Source organism: Lepidochelys olivacea (genome assembly GCF_965140295.1).
Source record: "Lepidochelys olivacea isolate rLepOli2 genome assembly, chromosome: 21".
NCBI lineage: Eukaryota > Metazoa > Chordata > Testudines > Cheloniidae > Lepidochelys > Lepidochelys olivacea.
The window spans coordinates 18,548,048-18,569,137 of record NC_140431.1 but is presented as its reverse complement, the minus strand read 5'-3'; the positions used below and the strand labels follow the sequence as shown (position 1 = coordinate 18,569,137).

The following is a 21,090-nucleotide window of genomic DNA, read 5'->3' as shown; positions in this document are numbered from 1 at the left end:
GCACCTGGAGCCTGGTGTGTTAAACTGTGCCAACTAACTAAGGGATGTCAGCGTGCATTACAGCCAGCTGTGTCTTACATGAAACAGGTAGTGGCTCATGAACCAAACCCTACCTAAATATTATGAGTGCCAATCCTGCCCTTTGGACAACAGATATTCTGGTATCTCCTAACTAGAGCTCTCACCTGGGGCTACAAATGCAACCAGTATTAGGGAGGAGTGATAGTAACTTCCATAGTTAATACTGAGCAGAGATTTCTGTTTATGAGCCAACTTTTCTAAGTGCAACAGGGATTGGGATAGACTTTATGGGGCACATTTAGGATTGGTTGGTCAGGATACAGTGCCCCCCTCCACAAAAATGAGCTGGTTTGAAAGTTCAGATTCTTATAACATTTTTTGCACTGGGCAAGGGGGGAAAAAAACAGCTACGGCTCAGTGCCTCAAAATTTATATTGCTGGACTGATCCTGAACTCAGCTATTCAAGGGTACCAAGGACCTGTTTAGAAATATTTCATAAGTTATTGCACTACAAAAGCTTTTAGCTACTCTGCTCATGGACAGGTCTCACCTCTGAGCTATTGTTTCCACAGAACTCCTGTGTAAGTGACACACAGAAAATGTCTACACTGCAAAGTTTCTGTGCCACAAGTTTACCACTTTTATTAAAACACTGGAATTAAACTGCCATTGCGTGTCCACACTGTGCTCCTTGTGACGCTGGAGCACATCCACATTAGCAGCTCTTGCAATGGCAAAGACAGCAGTGCATTGTGGTATCTAGCCCACTGTGCAGCTGGTCTCAGGGTGCTTTGGGAAGGGTTTGCAATGCCTCATAGGGAAAGCACAGCAACACATGGTGCAATTCTATTCTTCCATGGTCGTCCTACTACTTTGCCAGCTGCTATTCAACTAAGCAGGTGGGGGAGAAAGTGTGTGAGACAGGGAGTGTGGGTGTGGGGTGAAGGGAAGACTGTGGTTTGGGGTCAGAGAGTACATCAGCATGCTGACTTGTAAGTTCAGACAGCAGCAGGAAGCAACCAGTTCTGAGGCAGGGGGAGGGGGAAACCCCGACATCAGCCTCCGCCTCCCTCCCTGGGCTCTCTGCACAGCACTGTCTCTCTCACACACACACACAGGCACACACGCCTGTGTTCAACAGCACGAGCATTCCACAATAATAGAATCATAGAATATCAGGGTTGGAAGGGACCTCAGGAGGTCACCCAGTCCAACCCCCTGCTCAAAAACAGGACCAATCCCCAATTAAATCATCCCAGCCAGGGCTTTATCAAGCCTGACCTTAAAAACTTCTAAGGAAGGAGATTCCACCACCTCCCTAGGCAACGCATTCCAGTGCTTCACCACCCTCCTAGTGAAAAAGTGTTTCCTAATATCCAATCTAAACCTCCCCCACTGCAACTTGAGACCATTACTCCTTGTCCTGTCCTCATCTACCACTGAGAATAGTCTAGAACCATCCTCTCTGGAACCACCTCTCAGGTAGTTGAAAGCAGCTATCAAATCCCCCCTCATTCTTCTCTTCTGCAGGCTAAACAATCCCAGTTCCCTCAGCCTCTCCTCATAAGTCATGTGTTCCAGACCCCTAATCATTTTTGTTGCCCTTCGCTGGACTCTTTCCAATTTATCCACATCCTTCTTGAAGTGTGGGGCCCAAAACTGGACACAGTACTCCAGATGAGGCCTCACCAATGTCAAATAGAGGGGGTCGATCACGTCCCTCAATCTGCTCGCTATGCCCCTACTTATACATCCCAAAATGCCATTGGCCTTCTTGGCAACAAGGGCACACTGCTGACTCATATCCAGCTTCTCGTCCACTCTCACCCCTAGGTCCTTTTCCGCAGAACTGCTGCCTAGCCAATCGGTCCCTAGTCTGTAGCTGTGCATTGGGTTCTTCTGTCCTAAGTGCAGGACCCTGCACTTATCCTTATTGAACCTCATCAGATTTCTTTTGGCCTAATCCTCCAATTTGTCTAGGTCCCTCTGTATCCTATCCCTGCCCTCCAGCGTATCTACCACTCCTCCCAGTTTAGTATCATCCACAAATTTGCTGAGAGTGCAATCCACACCATCCTCCAGATCATTTATGAAGATATTGAACAAAACTGGCCCCAGGACCGACCCCTGGGGCACTCCACTTGACACCGGTTGCCAACTAGACATGGAGCTATTGATCACTACCCGTTGAGCCCGACAATCTAGCCAACTTTCTACCCACCTTATAGTGCATTCATCCAGCCCATACTTCTTTAACTTGCTGACAAGAATATTGTGGGGGACTGTGTCAAAAGCTTTGCTAAAGTCAAGAAACAATACATCTACTGCTTTCGCTTCATCCACAGAACCAGTAATCTCATCATAGAAGGCGATTAGATTAGTCAGGCATGACCTTCCCTTGGTGAAGCCATGCTGACTGTTCTTGATCACTTTCCTCTCATGTAAGTGCTTCAGGATTGATTCTTTGAGGACCTGCTCCATGATTTTTCCAGGGGAAATGGTTTGCTTTGTGTCCCGGAGCAGATCAGTACAGCACGCAATGGCTGTCAGAAACAGTGCTTTGAAAGGGGAGGGGTGCATGTCTCTAGGGCAGCAGAGTTCAAAACAATGAGCAGAGCAGTCACTTGAGGCATTATGGGACAGCTCCAGAGACCAATTACAGCACAGAAAGCAATCAAGTGTCTGCACTGACAACAGAGCGCTGGAGCCTCTGTGCAAATAGCCATTGAGGTGGGTTTTTTGCAACACTGCAACTGAGGAGTTTTTGCACAAAAAGTAGCTTGGCAGTGTGTACACGTCTGCAGTTTGAGCACAAAAAGTTGCTATACTGCGCAGAAACTTGCCAGTGTAGACAAGTCCTGAGTAAGGTGAGTTTGGAGAACAAGCACTCCCCTTAAACATATGCAGCTTGAGTTCCAATTCACTCATTGGGAGATATGTGCTGTGCACCTTAGGGCTTTCAACCAGCCTTTCCCTCAGTATCTGGGCCACAACGAAGCTCCTTTTGGAAGTGCGAGTGGTATGTGAAGTTTAGAGATGTTCAGTTCCCCACAAGTGTACTCCCAATGCCATCTACCCGCCTCCCTGGATCTTGCTCTGAGACAGTTTTGGTAGTACTCTGTCAGGGATGTGAAATCTGGTATGGTGGTATGGGCCAGGCGGAGGTGGGAGAAACTAGCTGCCACACTGAAAATAACACCAGTTTGGCCAGTACAAAAGTCCCAGTCAGGATGAAGTGGTTCTGAGCCACGAGAGGCTCACTGAACTCCTGGCCGGCAGCACTAAGCTTGATGGACTGGGTCTGGAACTGAGGCTGGGAACAACGTATGCCACAGAAATACAATGCTGAGACTGGAGAGCGTTAAAAACAGGCAAGCTCTGTCCAACAGCACCGAGACCAGGAAGAGAGATCCACCACTAATATGGACATGAGCCATTTCTAACTTATGCAAGCCTCCTATGTACAGGTGGGTGTGCAGAGTTGTTTTCCCCACAGTAGTCCCTGATGTGGCCTAGGGATTCTACGTCTCCTCTCCCCTTGCTGTCTCCAGCTGCTAAATACACTCTTCACAATCCATTAGCTACAACCTTCCCTCCTGATCACGGCCTTTACAGCACTACTTGGGGCATGGTAGCTCATTGATGGTAAGATGTGCCTAGAAAGACCGCACGAGGTTCCCTCCTATGTGTTCCCACCAACTATGCCCCCCTCACTTCCACAGCATTCTCAAAAAGATGGGAAATTCACAGCCAAAAAACTTAATGTAGATGTAAGTCTACCTAGTGCTGACTTGTGCCCTTCCAGAATGTGGAGACGGGCTAAACTGAACATTTCCAAACCAGGACATGCAGAATTAAGACAACACCTCCCACAGCATTACTTCAACTCTGTATTTTCTGCTGAACGGGAGTTTTACGTTTAGCCAACCTCCACATTATAATTTAAGTTTAGCTACAATCCCACATTACAATTACAATGTAATTGTAAACATGGATCATCACTGGGTGGGTGTTTCTAGTGGGGTCCCACAGGGATTGGTTCGTGACCCTACTCTATTTAACATATTTATTAAGGACCTGGAAGAATACATAAAATCATCACCGAACATTTGCAGATCACTAAGATGGGAGGAATGATAAATAATGAAGAAGGCAAGTCACTGATACAGAGCAATCTAGATCACTTGGTAAAATGGGCACAACAACATGCATTTCAATACAGCAAAATGTAAAGTTATACCTCTAGGAACAAAGAATGCAGGCCATACTTACAGGATGCAGGACTCTATCTTGGGAAAAAGTGACTCTGAAAAAGACTTGAGGGTTGTGGTGGATGATCAGCTAAAAATTAGCTCCCAATGTCACACTGTGGCCAAAAGGGCTTGGATGTATAAAACAGCAGACAACTGAGGAGTAGGAAGATTATTTTACCTCTCTTTGCCAATGACACATCTGCTGCTTGAATACTGTGTCCAGTTCTGGTGTGCCCAATTCATAAAGGATATTGATAAACAGCAGAGGGTTCAGAGAAGAGCCACAAGAATGATTAAAGGATTGGAAAACATCCCTTATAGTGATGGACTCAATCTGTTTAGTTTAACAAAGAGAAGATCAAGGGGAGACTTGATTCCAGTTTATAAGTACCTATGCAGAGAGGAAAAGAAATTTGATAACAGAGGGCTCTCCAACTAGCAGACAAAAGCATAAGATCCAATGACTAGAAGTTGAAACTAGAAACAAATTCAGACTGGAAATAAAATCAAATTTTTAACAGTCAGAGTATATTAACCATGGAAACAATTTACAAAGGGCTGTGATGGAGTCTTCAATGCTGTCAATTTTTAACTCAAGATTGGATGTTTTTCTAAAAAGATCTACTCTAATTCAACCAGGAATTAATTCAAGGAAATTCTATGGCCTGTGTTATATGGGAGGTCAGACTACATGATCACAGTGGTCACTTCTGGCTTTATTATCTATGAAAATGGCGACTACCATTTCAGGCAGACTAAGGTGATCATTTCATTGCTTACATTCTGATCAAGTGTTCAATGTTATCTGCACAACTAATAGGCCTAGAAATGTAATTTTTTAGAACAAAGTTGAGATTCTGGAGCACAGCTCTGCAGCAAGGATAAAATCCACAGCAAATCCCATAGCTGCAGAATACACAAGGCTTTGATTATAAGGCCAATTTTACAGATGAGTGAGGTACAGATCATAGAATCAGAATCATAGAATATCAGGGTTGGAAGGGACCCCAGAAGGTCATCTAGTCCAACCCCCTGCTCAAAGCAGGACCAATTCCCAGATACTGAGGCCTACATTTTCAAATGCCCAATAATAAATGATCAGTCTTCACCATGGCCTCAAGGTTCTGTACCAGGCCCAATGTTGTCAAATATGTTAATTAAAGAGTGGTGAGGTAGTGAAATTTGCAGACTCAAACTCAAGTTATTTAGGTTATTCAAGTCCAGAGAAGACAAAGGAATCCAGAGGGACTTAACTGAGCTAGGTGAATGGGCAACATGATGGAAAATGAAGTTCAGGGTCCAAAAATGCAAAATAATGCACATTGGAAGGATAAAATGGAACTACTCATACACCTTACAAGTTCTGAATTAACTATAACAACTTATGCAGGCATCACTGTGGAGTTTGCATGAAGACATATGCTCAAAATGCAACAGTGGTCGAAAAAAGCAAATAAGATGCTAAGGGTATGTCTACCAACACCCGGGCGGGGTGTCAAACAACCCATCAACAGCCATTGTCCAGCAAGGAAGCTACAGTTCAATGACTCACCTGCACAAGACCACACTAGGGGAATTTCTCAACCTTTCCTGTAGACTCAGCAATGCCCCCCAGACATGCCTGGACTTGTGTTCCCCAAGCACATGGGACTGAGGGTATAAAACAGAACATAGAGGCCGATGCTTCGCCTTTCTCCTGCCCCCACCTATGCTGCAAGCAACAAAGACACTCACAGAAGATCCAACAGAGGATGCTGGCCCAGGTTTCAAGGGTGAAATCTGTATACTATGAACTGCAATATCCAGTGGGGTGAGAAAAAGTTCTTAATCTAGATGTTGTCCAGTTTAATAGGGTTGAGACTTTAGACTGCGTGCTTCTAGTTTATTTTATTTTGGTAACTAACTCTGACTTTTTGCCGATCACTTATAATCTATCTTTTGTAGTTAATAAATCTGTTTGACTGTTTATCTTTACCAGTGAGTTTGTATGAAGTGTGTGGCAAAACTGTTCAGAGTACAAAGGCTGGTGTATATCCACTTTCCATTGATGAAGTGGTGAACCAATTAATAAATTTGCACTGACTCCTGGAAAGAAAACATCACACAACAATTTTTTTTAAAACAATGCAAAACAAAAAACAACCAACCAAACAAAAACGTATTTCCCCCTCCACTGTCATACAGATTAATAGATTAAGGGATTTTTGGCAAAACTTTCGAAGAGCATTTACCTTGGGACAGTCCCTGCTTGAAAACTGCAGCCCAAAAGTTTTTGAGTCTATAACAACAAGAGGCTATAATAGAACCTGTTGTGCAAACTTAGCAATAGCATTGCCTACTACTGCCACTACAACTATTTCCTAATGGAGGCTCGTGTTCCATGACACCCAGCCCCTTACCTTCCTTCAGTCTTCCACTCTGTCCACTGGCCAGTTGCAAACTTGTACTCAAAAAGATCATTTTTATTCTTCAAATTGGAATTGGAATATATATCTCCAGTGTAGCCACCTGGATAACAACAATTTCATTAGACAAAGTTTCACACTTGGCACAATGTATACTCAGTTATTATGAACTTTAGCAAATAGCTGATTGAAAATGACATAACTCCACCGAACAGTTTATCATATAGAATAATAGAGCTATGTTAAGGTTATCTCCTCTATCTTTACATTACAAAAAAAATCTCAAGACTTTTTTTTAAAAGCTCTAGGGATGTTTGGACCTCAACTGCTGTATTTCCTAACAAGCCCTGTCTGGCAGTGGCAAAATCCTAGACTGTGATCTCCAAGCCCCCAGACAGCCAAGTGCATGTCATACATTGTAAGTCCAGAAGGGATCATTGTGATCATCTAGTCTGACCTCCTGTATAGCACAGGCCACATTCTGTCTATCCTCTTCATCTTGGAGACTCTCTCCAGAAGAGTTAGCATTGTCAGCCACTATTATCATGATGAATGGCAGGCTCTCTGGAGGTGATGCTGCCCAATCCTTCTAGAACAGATAGGGTCTTTTGATAATTCAAGGAATTTTATTATGGTCCTTTATTTCTAGACACCGCCTCAGGTCTTTTGCCAGCACAGGTTCTTGTGTTTGATACCCAATGTGGAGAGCTGCTGACACAGCCATTAGTACACTATATCTGATGACGTTCCTAGCTAGCTCTGCACATACTGCTCATCCCACAAAAATACGAAGGTACGGATGGTAGCACACTGTGATATCACTTAAAAAAATTTGTCTCTGAAAATGGCTTGCAAGTGAGCTCCACAGGGCTAGGAGGCTCCTGGACAACTTGACCCATTAACAGTGGAATGCAGAAAGGAGATCACACAGGCCACATCTGTAGTGTCTGGTACTCTGCAAGACAGTGATGGGAGGACTATTTGCACCAACTGTATTACCACGGTGGTCAGGCGTGTCCACACTGGCACTCTACTAGCTGAACTAACACTGATTAGCACTTATCCCCCATGGGGAATCAGGATAACTTAAGCCAATGGATAGCAGAAAAATAGTTGCCTTTAGCAAGTTTGTATGTGGCAAAAGAGCACTTCCCAATAATGGAAGGACACAGCCACAAGTTCCTCTACTGTAGAAAAGGCCTGTCCCTCCACCACTACAGTCCCCTGGGCACAACACTAATGGCACAGGCTCAGTGGGAAAAACCTCACCTACTGAATCATCAGCAATACTACAAACCCTTTAATCCATGTGAATCAAAGTTTTCTGAGGTAAGGTAAGGTTACAATATTTTGATCATTTGTCAATCAAAAGAACCGGTGTTTCCTCTCATATTAGAAAAGTGAATTAGCATTGGAAGGAGCCCAAGCAGAGCCCTGCTAAGTGCTGAAAATGAAGCTCATGATGTTATGTTGATAGTTAGGGCAATAGGATCTTCATAGTCAACTTTGAGAGGGGCTCGTTTTCACAGCTTTACCTGTACTAAAGGATCATTTTTAAGCCCTGGTTTAAACACTATTTCTGCAAACACAAGTTAAACACTGTTTGCCTGGTCAGTGTGGATCAGGCCCAACTATTCTAAGGTACCATTAACAATTAGGCATAATAGATTACTGATTAGGCACAACACATTTAATCGGTGTTAGCACAAACCATCTTTAAGAACAGGTTTAAAAACTATTCCCTACCATGGGTAAAACCTTAAACTAGATAAAGCAGGGTAAAGAAAAGGGACAACCCGAAGTCTCTGACAAGTAGGTGATTTAATTATTCAGCTGTCCAGCCTTCTCTTTAATGCATTGGAAGGAAGTCACTTGCCACTGGGCTATGAATGAGGAGCTCCTATTTGTTTAAAGGCTACCAATTTAAGTAGTTGAGTAGTTGTTTATTTTACACAAGTAGTAGGCATCCTTCAGTCTCGAGAGACCATGGATATGTACCTGAGAGGTAAAGAATTTACTCAATTGATTTTATGGCAGTTGTGGCTGTGACTGAAGAGACTGAATTGAGAGAGAGAGAATCTCTGCTGCATCTGACACATTTAAAGGTGGTATTTTGACCCTTTGGGCTCTGCCTTGTGCAAGCTCTTTTCTTCTCTTCCAAGCTGAACTGCTTCCTCTCATAACTCTGGAGACCTTTGTTAAGCTCTTCTTTCCAAAGGCTGCAGTCCTGAGTGTGATCTTCCCAGTTACACACATCCATTGCTTTTGAGGTCTTGCTTGCACACATCCTTGAAATTTTGGGCACCCTTTGGCTCTTTTTCCAGATGCCAGGTCACCATACAGGATATCCTTTGGGATGCACCCATCATTCATTCGGCACACATGCCCAAGCCAGTGGAGGCGTCTCTGTTTGAGGAGTGTTTGGCCCTGGGTATACTGGCCCTCTTGAGCACCTCAGCTCAGCTCAGCAACAGCTCCAGGAGATTCCAAAAATCTAACAAAGGCAACTCATAGGTAAGCTATTGAGCCTCTTTTCCTGATGACAGTGTAAGGTCCATGTCTTGCTCCTGTACAAAAGTGTGCTGATAACACACGCACAATACACACAGATCTTTGTGTTTTCTGTCAGTTTGTTGTTTTGCCATACCCTCTTGCTCAGTCAGACATTGTTGTGGCAGCTTTTCCAATGCGGATGTTGAGTTCTGTTTCAAGTGAAAGATTGACTGCAACAGTGGACCCCAGATATGTGAATTAATTCACCACTTCAAGCTCATAGTTGATGGAGGGTGCTTCTTCAATTCCTTGGCACATTATGTTCTTCTTTTTAGGCTTACGGTAAGCCCAAAGCCTTGGCAGGCATTGGAAAAAACTATCCATGAGGTTTTGGAGATGGACTTCTGTGTGGATTGTCACAGCTGCACTGTCAGCGAAGAGGAAGTGTTAGATGATGGCCTTCCAAGTCTTGGTTTTAGATCTGAGTCTTGCAAGATTGAACAAGTTTCACTCTATGCATCTGAAGAAGTGGGTTTTTTTACCCACAAAAGCTTATGCCCAAATAAATCTGCTAGTCTTTAAGGTGCCACCGGACTCCTAGTTGTTTTTGTGGATACAGACTAGCTTGGCTACCCCTGTGAAGATTGAACAGCTTTCCATCAGATCTTGTGTACAAGTCGATTCCTTCAGTTGAGGAACCAAAAGCTTGTTTCAGTAGTAAGGAGAAGATCCAAAACAGAGTTGAGGCAAGTACACAGTCTTGCTTGACCCCCCTACAAATCTGGAAAGCCTCTGAGACTGAACAGTCATATTGGACTGTACCATACCTGTTTTCATAGAAGGACCAAATCATGCTCAAGAGCTTGGGGGGACATCCAATCTTTTCTAGAAGCAAAAATAGTCTGCTTCTAAAGGCTATGTGAAGGGGCACTGTTTTCTGCATTTCTCTTCTAGTTGTCTCAGTGAGAAGATTATGTCAAAAGTAGACCTTTCGGCTCTGAAGCCACACTGTGATTCAGGATAGATTCTGTATGCAAGGGTCTGAAGTCTGTTCAGGACAACTCATGCAAAGGCTTTTCCCATGATGCTGAGAAAGTAAATGCCATGATAGTTGTTACAGTCACTCCTGTCACCCTTGTTTTTATAGAGAGTGATGTCTCTCATTTCTTGTGGTACTTCGTCTTCTTTCCAGCACAGGCAGAGCAGCTCGTGAAGGTGTTGCAGTAGAATAGGTTTTGTGCATTTTACCACCTCTGATGGTATGCAGTCTTTTCTGGGGCAAAAGAAAGGAAACTCAAACCTGAAGTCCTGGCCATAAATCAGCCACAGGGAGGGACTGAACTGGAGATCTTCGACTCATGCCTACACACCTCTTAAAATTAAGGCTCCCTTTTAAAAAACAGCCCAATAAATTCTCAAAACATTCATTATTCACAGTACACAAAGCCTGAGTTTGTCACTGGCTTACCAAACACAAACATGCTGCTCCCATAGACTACCGCTGAATGGTGATACCGGGGCGCTGGAGGGGTCCCTGTGGTAAAAGCCCTGGGGGATAATACAAAAAGATAGGGTTGACTGCTGCTTCCTTTGTGTGTTTCAAGTACACAAAGAAATTATTTAACTTGGGTATGAAGATATTTGTTTTGGGAAGGCAATTAACTGAAGTCGTTATTTCAGTGTTAATAAATAAGCATTTTCATTGATTCTATATTTTCTAATCATGCTGACCATGATTTTATGGTAAATTAAGTGTTTTATTAAGTTTAATTCTTTTTTTAAATATATTATGCAAAGTTTAAATATGAATGTTGAAATAAATTCTGCAACATTATTATATAGCTACATAGTAAGATAACACACCGCTCACAGCCCAGGCTGGAGTGGGGCGAAGTTGGCTTTAACCCTTCCCAATCCTGGGCTGCTCTGGGAGCTGGACGAGTTCTCTCGGTAATGAAGACAGCCTTCAGAGGTTGTCTAAACTACAGCAGCCTCCCTTGGCTGCTCTAGGGGCAGCAGTGCTGCCCCAAATCTCAGCAGCACCACTGACATAGCCCCTGGCATGCCCCCTACACCAGGAATTGCGAGGGGATTCTCAGAAGTCAGCTCTACAACTGTCTTCCACAGTGCTTGCTGTAACTGGGGCTCTTTACACAACTCCCACCCGTTTACCTGGTGTAAAGGGGCTGAAACAGGAGTGAGGATCTCACCGAACATCAATAAATACATGAATGAGGTGGAAATTAAAATAACCTCGACTCCAGGAAAAAAAGTCAAATAATCTCCTGCTCCCAAAGAAGTTTTTACTTAAGTTAACCCATTTTGGACAGCTGTCAAGTCCAGTAGACTTCTATGGCAGGAATTAAATCAGTAATAAAAATGAGAAATATTCTCATACCTGCACCAAGAGCAATCCTTTACGTCAAATCTCAATAGGTCATTCAACATTGTTTTTCTGCAACGGAAAGAGATGGAAAAGATGTAATGAATGTTTAGCTACATATGCAGAATAAAGACAAACTACAACAGCACTAAAACTTTGTAGGAATAGGAATTGCCAGAGCAGATCACAGCAAGGATCCAGCTAGTTCAGTATGCTGTCTCTCACATAGCCAGTACCAAATGATTTAAAAAAAAAAAGAAACCCGATTGTTGGCACTTACAGAATACCGAAGAGTTTATAGCCCTTGGAAAAAAATATTTCTTCTGGTGAGTACAGCTGTGAATATTCTTAATATCCATATAAATAGATCATTCTACGATCCTACTAAGTGTTTGTCATCTGGGATGTATTGTGGCAGGAATTTCCACAGCCAAAAGAAAAGGTGTGTCTTTTTATCAGTTTTAGTGTCCTGTCTGTTATATGATGTCCCCTCTTACTTTGTATTTTGAGAAAGGGTAAACAGAAGTGCCTAATTTGTCTTCTCTATATCACTTATTATTTTATACCTCAGTCACGTCCTTTCTTATTCATGTCCTCCTTAAAACAGTCCTAGTCCTTTCAACTTCTCCTCATGCAGCAGTCTCTCCTCTTACCTCTATTCATTGTTGACACCCAATACCCACCTCTCCATCCCTTCTATTTCTGCTCTCTTGTTTTTGAGACTAGCCCTCTAGAGCATGAATGGCTGACACTCTCACAAATACAGAGCTACCAAGGCAAAGAGCCATGGCTCCAGTATAAGTCATCTATCTGAAGAGAAGAGTATTGGAACAGCAACATTTCTAAGGTCTGGCCCCAACATAAATTCTCAAGACTTTCATCATCTGGCCCTGGGGAGCTCTCACTCCTGCAGCAAATACCCATAAAAGATAGAAAAACTAAGGACCCTGATCATCATTCTTACACAGAAAGAAATGAATCATGTGCATGTGACAGTCTGTATCCTTACGTTCATTCACCCTTTTTAGAAAACTATAATGGATTTTGTACAAAGCTATCATTTGAAAATTCACAATGTACTGATCATTAGTGTCCTGGTAAAATATGCATGGCAACATTGTATGTAAAGATTTTACTGTATAACATTGCTGTAACATGCTCCAAATTCAGAAAAGCAGACACAAACCAATTCCTCAGAGACGAAAGGCAAACTGATGCCTCAGCCAGGTGTCTACAAAATCCGATGGACTATCACCTGGGTAAGCAGTCATTCTTTGGCAAGAAAAAGGGTGTGAGACAGAAATGTATATGTTGGCAAAGAAACAGCTGGAAATTCCTATCCCACAGACTGTTGCCTGAACCCCAGCTGGAGACGATTCTCAAAGTAGAGAGTTGCTATAAGAAAGGGGTACAAACTCCCCAGATTATCTCTCCCTTCATCTCTACTCACAGCATCAACAACACATGAAGGAAAAAGGAAGCATCACTGGAGTGGGGAGGGATCCTGGCTGAAAGATTCTAGTAGTCTTCTACTAGAACATATGGTGAGAGAGCCTTTTGCTTTACGTTCACTTAGCTTGTTAAGTTAGGTATCAGTTTGCATTTTACCTTTTATTTCTTTGTAACCAATTCTGACTTATGTCTCACTACTTGCAATCACTTAAAAATCTATGACAGGTTTCAGAGTAACAGCCGTGTTAGTCTGTATTCGCAAAAAGAAAAGGAGGACTTGTGGCACCTTAGAGACTAACCAATTTATTTGAGCATAAGCTTTCGTGAGCTACAGCTCACTTCATCAGAAGCATACTGTGCAAAGTGTAGAAGATCTTTTTATATACACACAAAGCATGAAAAAATACCTCCTCCCACCCCACTCTCCTGCTGGTAATAGCTTATCTAAAGTGATCACTCTCCTTACAATGTGTATGATAATCAAGTTGGGCCACTTCCAGCACAAATCCAGGTTTTCTCACCCTCCCCCCCCACACACACACACAAACCCACTCTCCTGCTGGTAATAGCTTATCTAAAGTGACCACTCTCCTTATAATGTGTATGATAATCAAGGTGGGCCATTTCCAGAACAAATCCAGGGTTTAACAAGAACGTCGGTGGGGGAGGGGGGGTAGGAAAAAACAAGGGGAAATAGGTTACCTTGAATAATGACTTAGCCACTCCCAGTCTCTATTCAAGCCTAAATTAATTGTATCAAATTTGCAAATGAATTCCAATTCAACAATTTCTCGCAGGAGTCTGGATTTGAAGTTTTTTTGTTGTAATATCACAACTTTCATGTCTGTAATCGCGTGACCAGAGAGATTGAAGTGTTCTCCGACTGGTTTATGAATGTTATAATTCTTGACATCTGATTTGTGTCCATTTATTCTTTTACGTAGAGACTGTCCAGTTTGACCAATGTACATGGCAGAGGGGCATTGCTGGCACATATCACATTGGTGGATGTGCAGGTGAACGAGCCTCTGATAGTGTGGCTGATGTTATTAGGCCCTGTGATGGTGTCCCCTGAATAGATATGTTGGCAACGGGCTTTGTTGCAAGGATAGGTTCCTGGGTTAGTGGTTCTGTTGTGTGGTATGTGGTTGTTGGTGAGTATTTGCTTTAGGTTGGGGGGCTGTCTGTAGGCAAGGACTGGCCTGTCTCCCAAGATTTGTGAGAGTGTTGGGTCATCCTTCAGGATAGGTTGTAGATTCTTAAAATGCGTTGGAGGGGTTTTACTTGGGGGCTGAAGGTGACGGCTAGTGGCATTCTGTTATTTTCTTTGTTCGGCCTGTCCTGTAGTAGGAGACTTCTGGGAACTCTTCTGGCTCTATCAATCTGTTTCTTCACTTCCGCAGGTGGGTATTGTAGTTGTAAGAATGCTTGATAGAGCTCTTGTAGGTGTCTGTCTCTGTCTGAGGGGTTGGAGCAAATGCGGTTGTATCGCAGAGCTTGGCTGTAGACGATGGATCATGTGGTGTGGTCAGGGTGAAAGCTGGAGGCATGTAGGTAGGAATAGCGGTCAGTAGGTTTCCAGTATAGGGTGGTGTTTATGTGACCATCGTTTATTAGCACTGTAGTGTCCAGGAAGTGGATCTCTTGTGTGGACTGGACCAGGCTGAGGTTGATGGTGGGATGGAAATTGTTGAAATCATGGTGGAATTCCTCAAGGGCTTCTTTTCCATGGGTCCAGATGATGATGATGTCATCAATATAGCGCAAGTAGAGGAGGGGTGCTAGGGAACGAGAGCTGAGGCAGCTGTGTTCTAAGTCAGCCATAAAAATGTTGGCATACTGTGGGGCCAGGCGGGTACCCATAGCAGTGTCGCTGATCTGAAGGTATACATTGTCCCCAAATGTAAAATAGTTATGGGTAAGGACAAAGTCACAAAGTTCAGCCACCAGGTTAGCCGTGACATTATCGGGGATAGTGTTCTTGACGGCTTGTAGTCCATCTTTGTGTGGAATGTTGGTGTAGAGGGCTTCTACATCCATAGTGGCCAGGATGGTGTTATCAGGAAGATCACCGATGGACTGTAGTTTCCTCAGGAAGTCAGTGGTGTCTCGAAGGTAGCCGGGAGTGCTGGTAGCGTAGGGCCTGAGGAGAGAGTCTACATAGCGAGACAATCCTGCTATCAGGGTGCTACACGCTCTCAAAGAAACTGCGGAATCACCTGATCAACATCCTCTACAGCAAACAGGGAAAGATTAAGAATGAGCTCTCAAAAATGGATACTCTCATAAAAAACCAACCTTCCACACAAACTTCCTCGTGGCTGGACTTTGCTAAAACTAGACAAGCCATTTACTACACACACTTTGCTTCTCTACAAAAGAAAAAGAGTTACCAAAAGAAACTACAGCATTTGCTCAAGAAACTCCCTGAAAAAGCACAAGATCAAATCCGCACACACACACCCCTGGAACCCCGACCTGGGATATTCTATCTACTACCCAAGATCCATAAACCTGGAAATCCTGGGCGCCCCATCATCTCAGGCATTGGCACCCTGACAGCAGGATTGTCTGGCTATGTAGAGACTCTCCTCAGCCCCTACGCTACCAGCACTCCCAGCTACCTTCGAGACACCACTGACTTCCTGAGGAAACTACAATCCAGGTTTGGGAATCTCCCTCACATCCTCAGCTGTGAAGACCAATGCAAAGAATTCATTTAGTTTCTCCACAATGACCTTATCGTCCTTGAGTGCTCCTTTAGCACCTCAGTCATCCACTGGCCCCACTGGTTGTTTAGCAGGCTTCCTGCTTCTGATGCACTTAAAAAAAAAATTGCTATTACTTTTTGAGGCTTTGGCTAACTGTTCCTCAAATTCCTTTTTGGCCTTCCTAATTGTATTTTTACACTTCATTTGCCAGTGTTTATGCTCCTTTCTATTTTCCTCACTAGGATTTAACTTCCACTTTTTAAAGGATGCCTTTTTGCCTCTCACTGCTTCTTTTACTTTGTTGTTTAACATATAAAGCAATACTTCATAACTTCACATAACATGATCATACATACAATCTAACAGGATATTCATGTTCAGCAGATCAAGACTTTTAAATTGATACCTCACAAGGCATACTTTTTGTACAAAACATATCATAATCAGATGGGAATGGTGAATATGGGATTCCAGGGTGCTACTATCAGGTACAGAATGTCACACCCGTGTTTTACAAAAGCTATTATTCAGTTTTTACTGATATTAACCTGAATTTTGGACCACCCAAATACATAAAAATACTGATTACGTTAAGAAAATTCAGTATATTACATTAGGTGTTTATGTTAATAATAAATTGGTCTAAGTGTATAAGGCTTATAAGGCTGTCTGTTCAAGTAAGGCAATGTAGTGGAAGACACACATATGAGCATGCTTGTGTATTTAAGTGATCTCTCTCTCTCCTGCCACCCATCTCCACTCTCTGACAAACAGATATATGTACGTCGGTATTCAAGTCCTAAAAAATGAAGTGTTAGAATTCCCCAGACTAAGCTCCCTGTTCCCAAAGGAGAGATGGCAGCTCTGTAACCTGTGCAGCCTAGGTAACCAAGGAACCATCGCCTTCCAGAGAAGGCCCAGAAGCAGTATTGATGGAGGATGTAATGCAAATGGGTGGCACCCTCTATCTGTTAAAAGAAAAGGAGGACTTGAGTCAGCAGTGTGCCCTTGTTGCCAAGAAGGCCAATGGCATTTTGGGATGTATAAGTAGGGGCATAGCGAGCAGATCGAGGGACGTGATCGTTCCCCTCTATTCGACATTGGTGAGGCCTCCTCTGGAGTACTGTGTCCAGTTTTGGGCCCCACACTACAAGAAGGATGTGGATAAATTGGAGAGAGTCCAGCGAAGGGCAACAAAAATGATTAGGGGTCTAGAACACATGACTTATGAGGAGAGGCTGAGGGAGCTGGGATTGTTTAGCCTGCAGAAGAGAAGAATGAGGGGGGATTTGATAGCTGCTTTCAACTACCTGAAAAGGGGTTCCAAAGAGGATGGCTCTAAACTGTTCTCAATGGTAGCAGATGACAGAACGAGGAGTAATGGTCTCAAGTTGCAGTGGGGGAGGTTTAGATTGGATATTAGGAAAAACTTTTTCACTAAGAGGGTGGTGAAACACTGGAATGCGTTACCTAGGGAGGTGGTAGAATCTCCTTCCTTAGAGGTTTTTAAGGTCAGGCTTGATAAAGCCCTGGCTGGGATGATTTAACTGGGAATTGGTCCTGCTTCGAGCAGGGGGTTGGACTAGATGACCTTCTGGGGTCCCTTCCAACCCTGATATTCTATGATTCTATGATTCACCTTCGAGACTAACAAATTTATTTGAGCATAAGCTTTTGTGAGCTACTTCATCGGATGCATTGGATAGATTTTTCCAAGATAAATCTCATTCTTTGCTCATTTCCTTCCAGTCATTGTGTATTTCATTAACATGCTACTTACTCTCTACCAGATCATTAATAAAAATGCCAAATAAGAGATGTACTCACTAAGGCCTGGTCTACACTACAGGGTTAGGCTGAATTTAGCCACATTAGGTCGATTTTAAAATGAATGCGTTCACACAACCAACCCTGTTCCATCAACTTAAAAAGCTCTTAAAATCGAATTCTGTACTCCTCCCTGGCGAGCGGACTAGCGCTGGGTCAAATTTGGGGTAGTGCGGATGCAAATCGACGGTATTGGCCTCCGGGAGCTCCAGAGTGTTCCATTGTGACCGCTTTGGACAGCACTTTGAACTCTGATGCACTAGCCAGGTACGTAGTAGAAGGCCTGGGAACTTTTGAATTCCATTTCCTGTTTGGTCAGCATGGTGAACTCAGCAGCACAGGTGACCATGCAGTGCCCCAGAATTGCAAACGAGCTCCAGCATGCACAGAAAGGGAGACACTGGATCCAATTGCTGTATGGGGAGAAACATCTGTACAGGTAGAACTCCAATCAAAAAGAAGAAATGCAAATATATTTGCCAAAATCTCACAGGGCAAGTTGGAAAGAGGATACAACAAGGACACACAGCAGTGCCGCGTGAAAATTAAGGAGCTGAGGCAAGCCTACCAAAAACAAAGGAGGCAAACAAACAGTCGCTCTAGGTCAGAGCCCCATACATGCCAGTTCTATGATCAGTTGCACGCCATTCTAGAAGGGGAACCTACCACTACCCCACCACTGTCTGTGGACACCTGCAAGAGGGGAGTCTCAATCAACAGGGAGGAGGATTTTGTGGCTGAGGAAAAGGAGGTGGAGGAGAAGGACGAGAATGCACAGCAGGCAAGCGGTGAATCCATGCTCCCGGCAGCCAGGACCTTTTCATCACCCTGGAACCAATACCCTCCCAAGGCGGGATCCCCAACCCTGAAGCCGGAGAAGGCACCTCTGGTGAGTGCACATTTGTAACTACAGTACAGGGTTTAAAAAGCAATAGTGTCTAATGTTTGATTTGCCCTGAAGAATTGGAATGCATTCGCAGCCAGTACAGCTACTGGAAAAGTCTATTCACATGTCTGGGGATGGAGCGGGAATCCTCCAGGGACATCTCCATGAAGCTCTCCTGGAGGTACTCTGAAAGTATTCTGAAATCATTGCAGCACAAAGCATGGCAGCAAATGGTCCTGGGTTTTGGTTGCATTCAAGCAACATTCAGTCTATATCTTTCTGTCTTAGCCTCAGGAGAGCGACATCATTCATGATCACCCGGTTGAAATAGGGGAATTTTTGTAAGGGAACAATAAAAGGACCCCGTTCATGCTGGGCTGTTTGCACTTGGCTAAAAGGGATCATCTCAGAGAATAGCCAGGCAGTGGAGTGCGGGACAGGTGTGTGCTGCACATTCACCCGAAAACCGCAGCCTCTCCTTTTAAATGTAAAGCCCAACCCATTGCTTCTTATGGGTAAGGATGGCACTGCAGTTTGAAACCATTCCCACATGGTAATAAGCCAGCCCCGCGTACCCTTTGTCTTACCATGGCTGCATGGAAACCGAATTCTGTTGCTCAGCTGTGTGTGATGTGCCATCATACCGGCAGACACTCAAAATAAAACGCAAAATGCGACCTTGTACCTAAAGCACATGTGCTGTCTGCTGTGAATTGTTTGATTCACTGTGAGTCTCCTTTTTGTTCTCAGAAATGTATCACCTTAAATTTTACTCTCCCTTTTTATCTCGCCCCAGGTGGAAATGTTTCTAGGCTCCCCCTATCATCTCCATCCCTGAGGTTATCGCAGATTACAAGGTGAAAAAAACACACTTGGGATGACATGTTTTCCAAGCTCATGCAGTCCTCCAGCACTGACAGGGCACAGCTGAATGCATGGAGGCATTCAGTGTTAGAGGCTAGGAAAGCATTAAGTGAGTGCAAAGAGCAGAGGCAGGAGCGCAAAGAGCAGAGGCGATGCTAAGGCTAATGGGGGAGCAAACGGACATGATATAGTGTCTGGTGCAGCTGCAGGAAAGCCAATAAAAGCACAGACCCCAGCCACATCCATTGTACAACTACCTGACTTCTTCCCCAAGTTCCATATTCTCCTCACCCAGACACCCAAGAACATGTGGGGGGGGGGGGGGGGAGAGAAAGGCTCCGGGCACCCAGCCACTCCACTCCAGAGGATGGCTCAAGCAACAGAAGGCTGTCATTAAAACAGTTTGATTTGTGGTGTGGCTACAATAAGCAGTGTGGCCTTGTTCTTCCCTCCTCTCGCACCCCACCCTACCCCACCCACGCTACCTTGTCAGTTATCTCCTTTTTTTTTTTTTTTAATAATAATAAAGAATGAATGCATGGTTTCAAGAAAATAGATACTTTATTTCGGAGGGTGGTTGGCCTAAAGAGAATTAAAATCAACATCAAGGAGAAATACATACAACTGTCACACCAAAGCCTGGCCAGTCATGAAACTGGTTTTCAAAGCTTCTCTGATGCGCAACACGCCTTGCTGTGCTCTTCTAATCGCCCTGGTTTTTGGCTGCTCAAAATCAGACACCAGGCCATTTGCCTCAACCTCCCACCCCGCCATAAACGTCTCCCCTTACTCTCACAGATATTATGGAGCACACAGCAAACAGCAATAACAATGGGAATGTTGGCTGCGTTGAAGTCTAAGCTAGTCAGCAAATAATGCCAGTGAGCTTTTAAACGTTCAAAGACACATTCTACCACCATTCTGCACTTGCTCAGCCTATAATTGAACTGCTCCTTACTACTGTCCAGGCTGCCTGTGTACGGCTTCATAAGCCATGGGAGCAAGGGGTAGGCTGGGTCCCCAAGGATAACTATTGGCATTTCAACATCCCCAACGGTAATTTTCTGGTCTGGGAAGTAAGTCCCTTCTTGCAGCTGCTCAAACAGCCCAGAGTTCCTAAAGATGCGAGCGTCATGCACCTTTCCCGGCCATCCCACGTTGATGTCGCTGAAACATCCCTTGTGATCCACCAGTGCTTGCAGCACCATTGAGAAGTACCTCTTGCAGTTTACGTACTGGTTGGCAAGGTGGTCTGGTGCCAAGATAGGGATATGCGTTCTGTCTATCGCCCCACCACAGTTAGGGAAACCCATTGCAGCAAAGCCATCCACTGCACATTACCCAGAGTCACTACCCTTGATAACAGAACGTCAATGATTGCATTGGCTACTTGGATCACAGCAGCCCCCACAGTAGATTTGCTCACTCCCAATTGATTCCCGACTCACCGGTAGCAGTCAGGCATAGCAAGCTTCCACAGGGCTATCACCACTCACTTCTCAGCTGTCAAGGCAGCTCTCATCCTCGTATTCCTGCGCTTCAGGGTGGGTGAAAGCAACAGTCAGAGTTCCAGGAAAGTGGCCTTACGCATGCGAAAGTTTTGCAGCCACTGTGAATCATCCCATACCTGCAACACTATGCGGTCCCACCAGTCTGTGCTTGTTTGCTGGGCCCAGAATCGGTGTTCCACTGTATCAACCAGCCCCACTGCCACCATGATGTCCCAGTTGCCACAGCCTGTGCTTTCAGGAACGTCTGTGTCCATGTGCTCATCAAAATCGTCCTCGTGCTGGT

At 44.2% G+C, this 21,090-nt stretch overlaps 1 protein-coding gene across 3 annotated transcripts in view; it reads right to left on the bottom strand.

Annotated features, from left to right (window-relative positions):
- LZTR1 (leucine zipper like post translational regulator 1) overlaps positions 1–21,090 on the bottom strand; it is a 289,726-nt gene that overhangs the window by 244,221 nt on the left and 24,415 nt on the right. For all 3 annotated transcript variants that reach the window (XM_084611172.1, XM_084611173.1, XM_084611171.1), the window contains exons 3-5: positions 11,572–11,628; positions 10,642–10,721; positions 6,675–6,783 (exon numbers count right to left, since the gene is read on the bottom strand). In XM_084611172.1, coding sequence (XP_084467298.1) covers positions 6,675–6,783; positions 10,642–10,721; positions 11,572–11,628 — 246 coding nt within the window. The remainder of the gene's footprint in view (positions 1–6,674; positions 6,784–10,641; positions 10,722–11,571; positions 11,629–21,090) is intronic.